General features: G+C 34.6%; 1 protein-coding gene across 2 annotated transcripts in view; it reads right to left on the reverse strand.

The window, feature by feature from the left end:
- EFCAB7 (EF-hand calcium binding domain 7) overlaps positions 1-17,835 on the reverse strand; it is a 47,814-nt gene that overhangs the window by 4,780 nt on the left and 25,199 nt on the right. For both annotated transcript variants that reach the window (XM_049617052.1, XM_049617053.1), the window contains exons 7-11: positions 17,623-17,764; positions 12,888-12,997; positions 10,424-10,581; positions 9,641-9,774; positions 5,052-5,200 (exon numbers count right to left, since the gene is read on the reverse strand). In XM_049617052.1, the coding sequence (XP_049473009.1) occupies positions 5,052-5,200; positions 9,641-9,774; positions 10,424-10,581; positions 12,888-12,997; positions 17,623-17,764 (693 nt within the window). The remainder of the gene's footprint in view (positions 1-5,051; positions 5,201-9,640; positions 9,775-10,423; positions 10,582-12,887; positions 12,998-17,622; positions 17,765-17,835) is intronic.

Below are 17,835 nucleotides of genomic sequence, written 5' to 3' on the forward strand. Positions count from 1 at the left end.
TTATTTTATTTTATTTTATTTTATTTTATTTTATTTTATTTTATTTTATTTTCAGTATAGCTAACATACAGTGTCATTTTAGTTTCAGGTGTAAAATATCATGATTCAACAATTCCATATATCATCTAGTACTCATCACACAAGTGTCCTCCTTAATCCCCACCACCTATTTCATGCACCTCTCCCCACCTCCCCTCACATGAATCCTTTCAATCAAATATTACCATATATAAAAATCCCTATCACTAATGGGAACCATCCAACATTTTTATACCAATTAATTCTGAATTGTTGTTTTCTCCTTCTTGTATTACCGTTTGCTTGTGTAACATTTTCAATCCAAAAATGCTATAACCCTTACTGAACGAGGAGAATGTCTTCACTGTGATTCTGTAAATCAAAAGTATCCATGCCAAGAAGAGAATTTTTGGATGCTCCAGTACCAAATTCTGACTCAATATTGTTTGTTGAGGAGTCTTATATTAATGAAAGAAATGAAAAACAATAACAGTAAACAATAACTTGAAATACAGTAAGTTGCCTAGTATCTTTTGTAAAATCTGTCTCCTTACCAGGAAATATGTTCAAATGATTAAACTGTGGCTCTAAGACATAAGAGAGTAAAATGTATAAACTAATAGCTAGTACACTTTTAGAAAAATTGACTTTTTAAAAATGTTATATAAAAAAGAGGGATTTTCCCTCTCTGATCAAGTACCCTTTAAAAATGAGCAACAAGGGGCACTTGTCTTAGTAGAGCATGCAACTCTTGATCCTGGAGTCATGAGTTCAAGTCCCACCCTGGTGCAGAGCTCACTTAAAAAACAAACAAAAAAGGAACAATAAATACATTATTTGATACCTAAAATGGCCACAAAGGAAGAGACTCAAATAAAAGTTTTATGGAAGCCAAAATACTATATCATAGATACTATACAAGCACTTTAGAAGTACTATAGAAACACTTTAGAAATACTATAGAAATACTTTTAACAGATCTGTATACCAAACAGACTCTTCTGACTAAAAGTCCTTATATAAAATAATAACAAAATAAAACAAATCCATTGAGAAGTTTAGGGATTCCATTGTAGATATGCAAAACCTGGCCTGCCAAATTCTGAAAGAAACACTGTGTCCTAAGAACCACGAGGATAAGATATGGCAAAACCAGAATGGCCACCTGGACACTAGATAAAATCTTCCATGAAACAATGCATTCCAATAGTGATAAACTGGCTATACTATCAATCACTGAGGAAAAACTTTCCTAAGAAAATGAAGGATGTGGTTATTCAATGTTTTATCTGTAACTAAATTAACCTGGAAAAATTATGGTACATGAACTGAGACTACACACCAAAAGACTCTTTAAGCATTTCCAAATTGATTTTATACAGTTGACTCTCTCTGGTTTATGGATATGTACTAATAATATAGTACACTTATTTTCAGGATGGGTCAAAATATTTCACTGTTGAAAAGCCACAACCAGGGCACCTGGCTGGCTCAGCTGGTAGAGCATGTATCTCTTGAAATCAGGGTTGTGAGCTTGAACTCCATATCGGGTGTAGAGATTACCTAAAAATAAAATCTTTAAAAAACAAAACAAAATAAACAACAAACAAAGAAAACATCATTTTTTAAAAAGCCACAACCATCATGACCGCCTAGGGCCTTCCAAATTATTGGTCCCATGACAAGGGACACATTTAACTGGAACAATTATTCATTGATTTAGATTAAGTAAAGGCTTGCTGCTGCTGCTGCTGCTGCTGCTGCTGCTGCTGCTGCTTCTTCTTCTTCTTCTTCTTCTTCTTCTTCTTCTTTTTTTTTTTTAAGGCTTGCTTCTTATTCAAAAACATTTTTGTCTTTATAATTCCCAAACCTCTGGGAAAGTGCAAAGGGCCTTAACAGAATTGGAAAGGTACATCCTTTAAAGATCCTGAAGTGCAACTCTCCAGAGAATCTCCAGAAGCAGACAGTGCACAGAATTAACTGCTAACCCACGAACCTTTGTACAACATATGACCACATTACAGGAGCAGCTTCCTCTCATGACACTGGAACAAGATTCTTCTATGGGTTCCATTCTTCTTTGCACACTCTTATTTATTCATAGCTTTACTCTTTATGGATTTAAGGCTGTATATGTTTGACTTGGCCTATCATGTTTTCCTTATTAGCAGCAATAATTTGCCTAAATCTAGGCTTTAAAGGAAAGAAATGTGCTTGAAGTATGAGAAATACAAAATGCAACACATACTATTTGTCACAACACCAAGAAACAACACACCCACAGTTTCACTAAGGACGATTACTTATGCAGCTACTATGTGGAAATCAGACTATTTAATGTTAACTCAGAATCAAAGTTAATTATTCTGTACAACTGTTAGGCCATTCCAAGGACAAGATTCCCAAACACCCTCAACAGGTTATATTTCCTTACATATGCCCACAAAAAATTAAAACCCTTCCTGGAAAAAGATTGCTGAAGACACGGATCCTATTCATAGCAGTTACATCATTCCAGATGGTCGTCAAAAAAATTGTTCCTTCTTGTTGGCTTACATAGTAATTAATATAGCCTAACTGTTGGGGGCATAACAAACCAGTTTAAATTATTTAACTCAAGCAGTTATGAATAATAAAAAAGCCTTGATTTTCTTTTGACCAGCCAGGGAGGAATCTGCACTGGTGCTAATACTTCTTGTAACTGGATTAACACTGCAAGTGAAATCACCTACAATGAATTAAAAGAGTTAATGCAAAAGGTCATATACAAAGTAGATTTAAAGAGTCCTTGGGACTTTTATTGGTCAAGCCTGGAAAACCTGGGGTTATGATTCTGGAGTGCTCTCTACTCCCTTCTTATAATACTTCTAGTATACTTGTTTGCCTCAGAGTTTAAATGTTGTCTAGAGTCTTCAAATGCTTCTGTAGAAGTCACTGTCCCAACAAATGACTTAAAGACAAAAACAGGATGAAACCATGATAAATGCAAAACTGAAAATCAGATCCCCACAGATGAAACCTCTTTGAAAAGAACCAACAATAGTAGTTGAGTGAATCTTTGAAAGTTTCTTCTACAACTTTAACTGAATGAAAATCAAAAGGGAAGGCTGGGAATTAAAAAGTTCTCACAAACTTAGGAAACAACTGACTCTTCTGTTGTCATGATAATGAGTAGTCATCAGAACTGGTTTTAAACCTGTTCAAAAGATCTAGAAAACCTCATCTCAATAAACACATTTTTGTAAGCCCACCAGTATCAGCTCCTCACTTTTGAAAGTCAAACAATCAAGGACTCATGTGAATAAATAACACTGCTGAGTGCCAACCAATCAACAGTCTCACCTGAGTAACCATGCTTCCTCAAAACCCTCCCCTAATAAGAGGAACATTCTGCTCCACTTATAGTCGTGGAGACTATAACTGCTCCAGTTATAGTCGTGCAGACTATAACTGACGAGCATACTCCCTTGTAGTAAATAATCAATTCATTTTTGTCTTTTTATTTGTTATTGAGAAGTGGTCTCTTATTCCTTTGACATTTTCACTATATATGTTTACCTTTTACATTTCCAATGGTATTTCTGTATTACTTATTCAATAAATGAAGAATAAACTTTAAATTTAAAAAGCGTCATCTCGGGGATGCCTGGGTGGCTTAGTCGGTTAAATGTCTGACTCTTGATTTCGGTTCAGGTCATGACCTCAAGGTTTGTGAGATGGAGCCCCATGTCGGGCTCTGCATTAACAGCGTGGAACCTGCTTGGGATTCTCTCTCTCCCTCTCTCTCTCTCTGCTCCTCTCCCACTCATGAGCATGCTCTCTTGTTCTCTCTCTCTCTCAAAATAAACAAACTTAAAAAGTTTTATCTAAGAAATACTTCTTGCCTATGGTTTCAAAGGTCAATGACATAAGTAAATGCAAAAAAAATGTCTTAAATTGCTCTTAACTAATTTCTCTTATTGAGTGAAAGCATAGGTGTGCCTGGGTAGCTCAGTCGATTAAGCATCTGACTCTTGATTTTGACTCAGGTCATGATCTCATGATTTATGAGATCAAGCCCCATACAAGGCTCTGCACTGATGGTGTGGAGCCTGCTTGGGATTCTCTCTGTGCACCTCCCCTGCTCGTGCTCACTCTCTCTCTCAAAAATAAATAAACATTAAAAAATAAAGTAAGATATAAAAAGTTATTGTAACTCTTAACCTCTTATTAATAAAAATGGCAAAAAAAAATTATTCTCAGAACTTCTCAGAAAAGAGGTTTATGAGGGATTTTCAATGATGTCAAAGCTAGGAATTAAACCAAAGTCTCAATACACCCAAAATTTAAAGTGTGTTGAAGCTAGTGTTACCCTCCTAAGTTGATTTGTTTAGAGAAAGGACAGATATTATTTTTAAGAATATAAACAACAAATGTACTGTTATGTGATGCATTGCCTGAAACTCTTGAATTCTTTATTTTAAACCTGACACAAAATATAGACTTTAAGAAGTAAGGCCTCATTTTTACTATTTCTCCAGTTTACTGAAAGTCTTAATAATGATAGCTAACACATACACAGTGCTATACATTAGCCAAGAACTATCCCAAGTATTTTACAAATAATAACCCAAGGAGTATCTTTTATCAAAAGATCAGAATTCCAATTCTCATACAGACACATCCCCCTTATTCTAAGATAGGCTTATTCTATTAGGACAAAGAGTTTCCCTATAGAAATGAGACTTCAGCAACTAAAATAGCCATCACCAATTAAAAAATAGAATTTTTTTAACCACCAAACTTTCCCCCCATATTATATGCTGAAACTCCTTTGTTCCTGAATTATTTAAATACTGATAGTAACTAAATTTCAGGTAACAATGGGAACTTGCACAAACTAGCAGAAACACGCCCGGTGCAACCACAATTCATTCGTATACTAAAGTTCAAGGATTTGAGTGTCCAATTCAAAAGTCAGGTGGTAGGAAAGTGTTTGTGGAGTAAAATACTATGTGTATTAGGACCACTGCAAAACTTTCAGATTGCTTTACCTCTGTCAGTTCCAGAGCTTTATTGTAGCCCATTGAGTGTAGAGTTACCCAAAGGTCACGAGGATCTCCTTCTCGATCATTGGCTTCCATTAGATTGAGATCCATAAAGCCCTGTCTTGTTAGTTCATTCTTCTTTGTATCAAAATTGTCTGTTAAAGTAACCAAAAGTTTCTTTCTTACATAATTTTAAAACTCATACATTTAATAAAAGATCTATTATATATTATTTTTCATAAATATTTTAATGGAAGCCTTATTTAATGGAAGCCTTATTTTTGGAACTTTCAAAAAAATCGGAAGTTATAAATTGCAAATATATTCTGAAATTAGAGGAAATTGTAATTTTTATGGGTAAGTCCCAACCTGCTTGCTTATTTAGAGTATATACTGATTTATATATTTTTAAAAATTAAAATGCTTCATATATGTTTACCCCTTAAAGCCAGCAGAACCTGGATGAATTTGATGTAATACCCCCCAAATTAATGGTGTTTCAAAGGGGAGATGTGGATGGTGCCAGATTTAAGGGGACTGCTATATGCCTAATTACTCTAATTTTAACCAAATTGTCCCTGGTCCTTAAAAATCTGTTAGATAATGGGGAACACTTTGGATTCTATGAATGTCCTAGACAAATAAATCTATTTTAATATTATTATTTAATAAATCCATTTTAACATTGTAAGCAAAACTAAACTCACCTCAAAGTATCTATACATGTGTAATTCCTGAATTTGTCTATTATAGATAATAAATAGCTATTCATTATGGATTATATTCTGTTAACTGCCCAACAAGAAAGATTTTATTTTCTTGCTTCCAACTGTAATATATCCAAAGGAAATGGGTACTCTTTATATATCTCTTCTGTATACATCATTATGAAAAAAGCAGCAGAGACACAGCCATTTAAAACTGACTGATTAATAGTTTAAAAAGTTTACAGAGTTTAGGAAGTGACACAGAATTTTGCAAGGAAAAAAGTAAATGTAGATTAAATTAGATCATAGAGGGGCGCCTGGGTGGCTCAGTCGGTTGAGCGTCCGACTTCGGCTCAGGTCACGATCTCACGGTCCGTGGGTTCGAGCCCCGCGTTGGGCTCTGTGCTGACTGCTCAGAGCCTGGAGCCTGCTTCCGATTCTGTGTCTCCCTCTCTCTCTGCCCCTCCCCCATTCATGCTGTGTCTCTCTCTGTCTCAAAAATAAATAAACGTTAAAAAAAAAAATTTAAATTAGATCATAGAAATAGTAGCCACTAAACTGGAGGATGGAGCTTGCATGTAATAAAGAAAGATGAAAAAAATATTTGATATTAATACAAATTTTATTACTATCAAGGAAAATATACCTAATACTATGCTATAGAGACTATCAAACTATCAGACTTTTAAAACTTAAAATTCTCAATCCTCCATTAATTTTTTATAAATTCATGAATACCCAACTTTAAGACTTTCTTTAAAGCTATAGTAATCAAGACGGTGTGGTGGTGGCAAAAGATGAGACAAATAATGAGTAGAACAGAGAACCCAAAAATGGACCCATACAAATATACTGAACTGATATTTGACAAAGGAGCAAAGTCAACTGAAAGGAGAAAGGATAATTGTATCAATAAACGGTGCTAGAATAACTGGACATCCACAGACAAAAAAAAATAAATGTACACTAGGATGTTATGTCTTTCACAAAAATTAACTAAAATGGGTTGCAGATCCCAAACACAAATCTATAAAACTTCTGGAAGATAACAGGAGAAAATCTGGGTGATTCTGTGTTTGGCTATGTGTTTTTAGATACAACACCAAAAGCACACAAACCAAAAGCATGACACATGAAAGGAAAAAAATGGTTAAGTGGGGCTTCATTAAAATTAAAAATTTTTCCTTTGTGAAAGACACTACTAAGAGAATGAAAAGACAAACCACAGACTGAGAGAAAATACTTGCAAAACACAGCTGATAAGACTTGTATCCAATATATACAAAGAACTCTTAACAGTAAGAAAATAAATACCTCAATCAAAAAGCGGGCAAACGAGCTGAACAGACACCTCACCAAAGAAGATATACAGATGGTAACAAGCATATGAGAAGATCATATGTTATGAAGGAATTGCAAATTAAAACAAGATATACACCTATTAGAATGGCTAAAATCTAAGAAGACTAATAATACCAAATGCAGACAAGGATGTGGAGCACTAAGAATCCTCATTTATTCCTGTGGGAATACAAAATGGGTATAGTCACTTAGGAAGACAATGTGGCAGTTCTTTCAAAGTTAAACATAGGTTTACTGCGGCAGTGATCATTGAATTTAAATGAACTGAAACAAGCTGAAAACTACATACACACAAAAATATGCCCATGAGTATTTATAGTAGCTATGCTCACAAGTACCAAAAATTGGAAACAACCAAAATGTCCTTTAACAGGTGAATGAATAAATAAACTGATACCTTCATACAATGGAATTATTATTCAGTGCTAAAAAGAAATGAGTTATCAAGCCAACAAAAAGAGGAAATCTAAATCCACACTGCTAAGTGAAAGAAGCCAGTCTGAAACGGCTATCTACTGCAAGATATCCAACAATATAACACTCTGGAAGAGGCAAAACTATAGAGACAATAAAAAGATCAATGGTTGCCAGGGGTTTGAAGGGACGAATAGATAGATGAATAGGTAGAGCACAAGGGATTTTGAGGGCAATGAAATTATTCTGTATAATACTGTAAGGGCAGGTATATGGCATTATGTATTTGTCAAAATCCAGAGAACTGTACAGCACAATATAACCCTAATATAAGCTATGGATTTTAGTTAATAAAAATGCATCAGCATTGGTTCACCAATTTTAACAAATGTATCATACTAATGCAAGATGTCAGAAAATAGGAGAAATTGGTAGAGGGGAGGAGAAAATCTATTCATACTTTACTGTAAACCTAAAACTGCTCTAAAAATAAAATCTATTAATAAAAAATGATAAAAATTAAGGCATCTTTAAGTATAAAAAAGTTTATTAAAATGATCTTACAGGTAGATAAAATATTTTCTTATTATCAAAGAGAAAGTTGCATAAAATTAATATTACGTATGACTATAAAAATAAAAACTTCAGCACCTAAAAGGCCTGATTCTTTGCAGTATTACTGATGTTGGTGAAGGGGACATTCTCCCTTCAAATCATTTTTTAAGTCAACCATTCTTGGGGATTTTTTTTGTAGCAGGGTATTATTCAAGGTTCTGGAGTCTAACTGCTTGGGTATAAAACTCAGCTGTGAAATTTTCTTGGTATATAACATTGATCAAGTGACTTACCCTCTTTGATTCCGTTTCCTTATTTGTAAATTGAGAATAACAATAGTACATACCTCAGAGAGTTGCTGTATAGACTGCTTCCAACTGACATGTGGTAAATTCTCAAAAAATGTTAACTATCAATTCTACCAATTAAATTATCAAACTAAAATTTTATTTATCAAAAACTTTGCCATAAAAAAGTCTTATTATGATTCATTCTTATTGAATATGTTTTAGTGCCACAATAAAGGATCAAAAGATTGTATCCTTAACGTTATAAGATGATTATATCTTCCTAAGAATAATATTCTGTATATTACAAACCTTCTTATTTGAAGTTTAACAGTATAAATCAATATTCATTTCTTGTTGCTGAGTATACCATATATAAAGTTTATATAGTGCATCTCTTTCATTTAAAAATAGATATATTTTTGAAAACCTTTGTATTAATAATATTTCTACCTTACTTGCTGTTTAGATAAACAGATTTATCAAACCCCCACCTGGCTCACTGACTTCGCCAAGCTTAGACCATTTTAAGAATCAAAGGAGTAGGACACATTTCTACCCCAGTGACAGCAATATGTGAGTTAATTTGTCTCCTGACTGCATTTTGGCCTTATTCTGTGATCTATAGTTGGCTATGTCTTTTGGTTTTCCCCTTTGATCTTTTAGTCCTTGGCTTAAATACATAAGCCCTACCATCTTCCCAAACTCCTCCTAAGAGACAACAGAAATTGTCTCCTTCTCAATAGTTTTCTTTGCCAATCATGATGTTTTTGGTTTCCATACCACCATGGATGTGCTTTCATAATTCAACTCAAATACAAAACAAAACAAAACAAAAAACAACAACTAAAGAATTCTTAACATATATAAAGAACTTGCTGGAGGCTGCTTAATTTTTAGTCAAACGTTAGCCTATTAGCTCTTTGCTGCCCTCTCCTGGGCACAGTTTGGGGCTCTTGACCATTTCCATTTCACTAGTATCAAGAGCTGAGACAAAGTTTTTTTTCCATTCTAAGATCCAAAGAACATAGGCTAAAAATGAAGTGACATTTAAGTAATTCATATTTTCTTTTAACTTGAATACTATACCAACTATAAACTTAAGGAAAATAAATATTTACATTTTTATGATCTATCAACAATGCTACTACTTTTTCACTGTCCTAACTGCTATAATAATATTCCATAGAGAAGTCTGACATTTTACTTCTTAAAAATGAAAGGGTGCTATTTTTTTTATATATGCATTAAGGAGAAGAAAAGTGCTTACCTCGGCAGACAGCCCAAGCATCTTCATCACATTTCTCACCGCTTGTTCTCAATTCAAAAAAATTATATTCTTCAAGGCTAAGAAGACCATTTCCATCCAAATCAATTACTTCAAATATATCTGATAAAGTTGACCTAAAATTATAAATAGAAAATTATTTGTCTGCATGGCAACTGGACTGAATGTTTCTATGAGGACAACTTTCAAGAGGAAGTAATATCAAGACATTAAACAATTTTTGAACTTAATATATCCAAATATATTTTTTAGTCAGTCTGAGACAAACAAGCTTCTAAAACAACCACAGTATCTCAACACTCAATGAATGGTAATTCCATCATTCTTTTTTCCTTTCTCCAATCTACTTTCTTCTTCCTATTCTACCAGGTATTATTGTATATATCTAGGGTATAAGGGAACTACCTGAGTATTTAGATTTCATATTTGACGGTTATCTAAGTTAATGGTGCAACTGGCAGTATCTATTTCTAAGGAAGTGTCTAATCAGGTAGAAATCTGTAAATGTGTGACTCAAGTTGACTTGCCAAATGTGTGGAACTCAGAAATGAGTGGCAATCCCAGACTCATGAACGGAAAATCACTTTCAGATGCCTAGGGAATGAGTTGAATTATTGAATTAGGATCTGCAAGTGGGTCTGGCAGCTGGCCAAAGGAAAGGATGGAAGACAGGCTATTGATCTATAATTTTACAGTTCTAACCTTAATAAACTAGATTTTACAGTTCTAGATTTTACAGTTCTAACCTTAATAAACAAAACTTACCTAAATTCCTTTGTAAGAAATAATTCCCCTGTTTCATCTCTATATACAAGTTGGGCTTCTTCAGTTACTGGTTTTATTTCTTTCCTCAGCCTACAGCCAGTTGTGGAAGGAATTAACCAGTAAATTCCAGGTCCTAGTTCACCAGTCCACCCAAACACCTTTTCTCAAAAGAATTAAAAAACAACAACCAACATGAGTTTTAATGACTTTTCATCTTTCTTCTGAAAGGGAAGTTTTAGAAGCAATTTATCCATTTTCACCAACTCTATTATGCATCTATCAATCTTTTACAGGCTTCAAAATCTGGTTATTAATGGAAGTCCTGGCACAAGACCATTAGATGTAGTTCTTAGTATATTTTAAAAATAAATGCCTAAAACTGTAACAGGTAAAAAGTTATATAACTTCTAAAGCTTTCCCAATAATCTTCAAAAATGTTTGTGACGTAAATATCTTTAACAGGAAGCAAAGAGAGAGATCTTAAAATAATTTTACAATTCCATAATTTGATTCAAATATAAATACATGATTTGTAAATCAGATTTCAAGAACACAAAGTAAAAAATATATTTCAAGAATTCATTATTTGTAAGAATATTTGTAAGCTGTATTTGTAAGAATCCAATTATGTAGACAGAAGCACTGCAATACTACTATTATTTATGTAATTAATATGGATTATAAAACAAGATGGCAGCATCCCAGATAAACCTACCTTATACAAAATTCCTTTCCATCACAGTATATTTATAATGAGTGACAGGACATTTGTATAGGAAACATTTTATTCTGTAGTTTCATGAAAGAAAGCATAATGACATCTCTCTATGAATGTTCTAGGTGTTTTATGGAAACAAACAGCCATCTATAAAACCTAGGGGTTATCTCTGTCAAATATATTAAGTCTAAGCATTTTCTTGTCATGTATAACAGCTAAGCAAACAGCTATTGGCCCTTCAGCACAGAATAGCCCTAGGGAATTCTGTCAGGAATTGTGTCCAGAAACTTTCAAAACACAGATGTATTTTAGGTCATCCTGGGGACTCATACACAAAATAAAGTTGTTTTTCTGAATTCTGGGTTCAGTCCTATTTCTGCCCTCACAAGTCAGAGGAACCATAATCATCCTAAAGTGACCATACCATGTTCTATTTTGCTACAAGAAGCAACCCAATAAAACTAGGGTCATTGAAGACTAAAGATTGACAAATCCCTCCTTGGGAAACCATAATCTTGTAAAATGGCCAGATGTAGTCTGGTACCCAGAAGTGAAAAGCAGTTCTTGCTGTTTCCTAATACATGTTATCCCATCAACTTCCCTTATCTCCACATATAACCTTGAATTTCCACTGTGGATGGCAAATGGAAAGTCTTTCATGCAGACAAAACTCTTCTTAAAGAAAATAATTGTGAAACTAAAACTAAAAATCCTTTGCAAATATGACATATTACAAAAAAACAGAAGCCAATATAGTAAAAAGGTAAATAGAAACTCATTCAAACTTTACTACAGGCTTGCTATGTACTAACATTTTTATACATGCAATATCATAAGAAAGTAATTTTATCCAATATAAAATGGGAAAAACTATTGCTTTAGACAATACTTTATCTTGAACCTAACTTTGTAGTCAGTTCTGAAGAAGAGTTTCGTCAAAACATTAACCTGTGTCATTTTATTTGTTTCTTGCCTATAACTATTCTTGTCTGTTCAGAAGCCTACAATAAAGACTTTTATATAACATTCCATCAGGGAAATATTTGTCTGTCATTGGACCTGTATAAAGATTAAATATGATATTGCAGTAAGCCCTTGAATAGTATTATTCCTGTTGTTGTGTAGCAGATGTATTTTGTAGTCCTCATAAAATAAATAGCCACATTTATGTATCTGCCTCACATATTTGGCCTCTGAGTAAATATATAATTAGAAAAGATCAGAACAACCCCATGGGCAACATATAAAATCATTTAAAAGCATTCCTTCAGATCAATCTATTTTTGAACCCTATAATATGAGTCAAGCCTGAGGATAGCAATCTTGAAGTTTTTCTTTTTTGCAGTAGCAATATAAAGTAAGACAAACATCTAAAGCAACTTTTCCAAAGTCTTGAATTGCCTGTATTTAGGGAAAAAAATCCACTGGCATCAATCATTTTAATTGCATATTACAAAAAAAAAAATGTTCACATGTGAGGCATCTGGGCATTTAGAGAAGAAAGTGAAGTATAATGTCACATAACATATAAGTTACAAAGCTAATCCTCAGCTCTTAGCAATCAAGAGAAAATACATCACAATTAAAAAGACACATGTAATATTCATAGTGCTTAAGTACTGTATATACCCTAATTGGAGGGAAAGATACAAAAGTTAAAAACAAATATAGAAAATCTATTATATTCCTTAAACTTGAGTTCATGTCATATTTTCAAATTAAACACTAGGAAATAAATATGTATACTTCTCTATTTCGTAGTTCAGTAAAACACATGAGTTGTAGATTTGCTTGGCTCTCATTTTCCTTAAGAATATACAAGGCAGTATCAATTGATAACCAAGGGGATGGTTTTCCTAAAAACAAACAAACAAACAAAAAAACCCAAACATCTTAAAATAAGCAATTACTACTCACTCTTTCCTATTTAAAAAATATGTTAGTGGTTTCTTTCCCCTATGGATTTTTTTTTTTAGAAATGCACATCCCATTTTTATATAGAAATACCATAGCATTTGTAACTATATATAGTATCCTTGCTAGAAATATTCTCTATTCACACTTTCTAAAACTCATAACTTTTTTTGAATTGACCAGAAAGCTGAGGTTGCAAGGCAACCAAGTAACCTGATATCCAAGGAAAAACAAACCCTTTCAAGGAGTGATGAGATTCGAGCACTAGCTTACCTGTGGAGAGGCACTGGAGGAAAAGATGTTAGACATCATCTATGTATGTGCTGACCACTCCATAATTTGAAATTTTTTTAAATGTTTATATTTATTTTTGAGACAGAGTGAGACAGCATGAACAGGGGAGGGACAGAGACGGAGACACAGAATCTGAAGCAGGCTCCAGGCTCTGAGCTGTCAGCACAGAGTCCGAGGCAGGGCTCGAACCCACAAACTGCGAGATTATGACCTGAGCTGAAGTTGGATGCTCAACCGACTGAGCCACCCAGGCTCCCCGACAACTCCATAATTTGTATCTCCAACTAGAAACTTTTCTCTGAATGTTAAACTATAATCAACTACCTATTGGACATCTCCATTTGAATTTCTATATCTAAAACTGACCTTCCCCAATTCCTTAAAAAAACCTGTCCATCTATATTCTTCTCTATCTCAGTCTCAGTTTATAGTAATTCATCCTTGCAGTTGCCATGCCAAAAAGCTTGAAGTCACCTTTAACTTTTTTCTTCTCTCACATATCATAACCAATCTTCAGGAAATTGTATGGTTTAACCTTCAAAATATATCCAGGATCTTTACTTTCTTTATTATTATTATTATTATTATTATTATTATTATTTAACATATGAAATTTATTGTCAAATTGGTTTCCATACAACACCCAGTGCTCATCCCAAAAGGTGCCCTCCTCAATACCCATCACCCACCCTCCCCTCCCTCCCACCCCCCATCAGCCCTCAGTTTGTTCTCAGTTTTTAAGAGTCTCTTATGCTTTGGCTCTCTCCCACTCTAACCTCTCTCTCTTTTTTTTTCCTTCCCCTCCCTCATAGGTTCCTGTTAAGTTTCTCAGGATCCACATAAGAGTGAAAACATACGGTATCTGTCTTTCTCTGTATGGCTTATTTCACTTAGCATAACACTCTCCAGTTCCATCCATGTTGCTACAAAGGGCCACATTTCATTCTTTCTCATTGCCATGTAGTACTCCATTGTGTTGTGTCTACATTCCTGGTTCAAAGTATCATCAGTTCCCTCCTAGAACTCTTCTTTCTCTTGGGTACCCTTCAATCTGTTTTCAATATAGCAACCTGACTGCTCTTGTTAAAATAGGTCAGATTATGTCCTGTTTCTACTCAAAATTCTCTCATGGAGTTGAGAGTTGGAATAGTATTGCTCCCACCCTAACAATAAAAAGTACGTGAACTAGAGAATTCTAATTTTTTCTTGAACCCATCAGTGCTAAGGTCCCAGGGCAACCAAGTAGCCTGAAATCCAAGGAAAGGCAAACTCTTCTAAGGAGAGATGAGATGCAATCATTGGCTTATCTGTGGTATAGCACAGACGACAAAATGTCAGGTACCATACAAGTAAGTGGAAGAAGAGAGAGAGCAGAAGAAATATTTGAAGAATAAAGATGGAAATTTTCCTAAAAAACAATGAAAGACAATAAGCCAAAAATCCAAGCAGGATAATTACAAACCAACCAACCCCACAATAACAGCACCAACAAGAAAAACAAAATCACCTAGACAATACTAAAATCATTGTAAATTAAAGATATGGAGAAAATTGTGAGGGCAGCCATGGGAAAAATCCTCCTAAGATTCTGCATTTTTCTCAGAGTAAAAGCCCAACTCTTCATTATGGCCAAAACAAACAAATAAAAGCAACTCTACCTGATTTTGTCCTGGTTCCTCCCTGTCCTCCATCTCCTACTTTGTTCTAGCCATTCTAGTCACCTTGCTATTCTTCTAACATCAGGCACACTCTTACCTCGGAGCCTCTGACAGAGAAGTCCCTCTATGTGGAATGCTCTGCCACCTGCACTCTTCACCACTCTCCACTCATCCCCTCCACCAGCCCTATATCCACAAAGCTTACTCCTCTGCCTTCTGTGGAAGACAGCAGAAATGGCTGCTCTGTACCCACAGCCCATTGCAATGTGAATCTGCTCCTCCATCATGAGATCAAGTCTATTTCTCTATCTTATAAATCTAGACTTGCCTTATTACTTGCTGTGAACAACAGAATGTAACAGAAGTAATGTGCCAGTTCTGATTCCAAGCCTTAGGAAACCGTAGGTGCTTCTGCTCCTTCCTTCAGATCCCTATTACACCAAGAGAACAAGCCCAGGCTAACTCACTAGAACGTAAGAGACTATATGAGGCAGACTCAAGTCGTCCCAGCTGAGACCTCATATAGAGGACAGAGCCCAGCCAAGACCAGTAAAGCCAGCTATGAGCTAACCAACAGTTGATCACAGATGCATAAGTAAATCCTACAGAGAAAAGCAAAGCCCAGCTCAAACAAAAATAACTATCCAGTAAACCTGCTTATGAGTGAACAGTTGTTTAATTGTTTCCAGCCACTGTGGGTTTTGGGGTAATTTGTTATGTAGCAGTTGATAACTGATATACCTCTTTCAAAGTCTTTGCTCAAATGTCAACTTCTTAATGAAGTATACACTAACCACTCCATTTCAATGGCAACTCATATTCCCTCAGCATTCACAATGCCCTATCCCTCTGTATTTTTCCCATAGCACTTATCACATACTAACATACCACAAAATAAATTTACTATTTATTATGTTTATTATTGTTTCCCTCACTAGAATGTAAGTTCATAAGGGTAAGGATTTTTGCCTTTTTTGTACTCTGATGTATCCTAAGCACCGAAAATGATACTTGATATATAAGGCCCTCAATGAATATTTGATAAATATGTGAATAAAGGATCTTCTTAAGAATATGGAGAATTAACATCTGCATTGAATATGCAGGCCAATCTTGATACCTGTATCTGAAAAAATGATCACTGTAATTGTCATTTAAAAGTACCAACCACCATTGGAGCACCTGGGTGGCTCAGCTGGTTAAGCATCCAACTCTTGATTTCAGCTCAGGTCATGATCTTGCAGTTCATGGGTTTGAGCCCCAGGTCGGGCTCCACACTGACAGTGCAAAGCGTGCTTGGGATTCTCTCTCTCTCTCTCTCTCTCTCTCTCTCTCTCTCCCTTCCTCCTTCCCTCCCTCCTTCCCTCCCCTCCTCGGTCTCACACTCCTCTCTCAGAATAAATAAAAAGTATCAACCACCAAATGTTGTAAGAATTTCACAAGATATACAGTTAAAACTTTTAGAATCTCTACTTTAGGAGGCAAGAAGAATGGAGCAGGGAAGAATCCTCTAGTAATAAAATAAACATTTTCTTATTATGTAAAAATAATTTTAAAAATTGATACTTAGAACAACCAACATTAAAAAGATTTCTAGGGATGGGGCGCCTAGGCGGCTTGGTCGGTTGAGTGTCAGACTTCGGCTCAGGTCATGATCTCACAGTTTGTGGGTTCAAGCCCCACGTCGGGCTCTGTGCTGACAGCTCAGAGCCTGGAGCCTGCTTCAGATTCTGTGTCTCCCTCTGTCTCTGCCCCTCCCCTGCTCACTCTCTGTCTCTGTCTCAAAAATAAATAAAATAAACATTAAAAACAAACAAAAAGATTTCTAGGGAAAGCACCCTTAAAGACATTTTCACTAATTAAAAATTAAATAATAACCATTTTATTTTTTTATTAAAATATTTTTTAAGTTTATTTACTTATTTTGAGAAAGAGAGAGCACGAGTGGGGTAGGGGCAGAGAGAGAGGGAGAGACAATTCTGACAGTGCAGAGCCCAAAGCAGGGCTCGAACTCACAAACTATGTGAGATCATCACCTGAGCCGAGATCAAGAGTTGGACACTCAACAGACTGAGCCACTCAGGCGCCCCAATAATAACCATTTTAGACACTAAGAAATTAATTTGTATCTAGCATTTATATACAGAAAAGGAATATTACCAGGAATGTAAAGATTATTAATAACGATTGTTTAAGTCATAGGACATAGGACTTTGGAGATATTCAAAATTATTTGCAGTTCACATTGCCCCAAATTATGTTCCTACAGAACTTCTCTTAAACTTATTAATTTTAAAAATGGACAAATGGAAAAGCTAAAAATTAATTAGTAAACAAAATGTTAATTCTATATCAAGAAGAAACCAGGATACACTTTGTTCTTGTTTTTAAAAGAATTAAAATAAAACTTGCTTTAAACATACACAAAAACCAACATACTTGCTTTGTAAAATATGATAACACAAAGTATAAACTAATGCTTTCTTTCTTTAACTGTATGTAACCATGTTTGTTAGGTAGATTATTTTCTTCACTAAGGGTACCAAATATGTAAGTTATTTTCAAAGAGGGCATAATTTGATATTTTAAAAAATACACAAAAAAATTAAACTTGCCTTCAACTTGACTCAGGTTTAGTGGTTTAATTGTAAGATAAACCATGGATCTCTGAGCTATCTGCATCCTATATTGATGACTAATGATTTCACCATCTTCTTCTAAAAAAAAGCAACCTTTTGACTGTACACATTGCCACTCCTGAAATGAAGGAAAAAAATTTTTTTCAAACATTTATTAAATGTTTCCAGCATGTAGAGTAATAAAGAGAA

The sequence above is a fragment of the Panthera uncia genome (assembly GCF_023721935.1).
Source record: "Panthera uncia isolate 11264 chromosome C1 unlocalized genomic scaffold, Puncia_PCG_1.0 HiC_scaffold_4, whole genome shotgun sequence".
Taxonomy (NCBI): domain Eukaryota; kingdom Metazoa; phylum Chordata; class Mammalia; order Carnivora; family Felidae; genus Panthera; species Panthera uncia.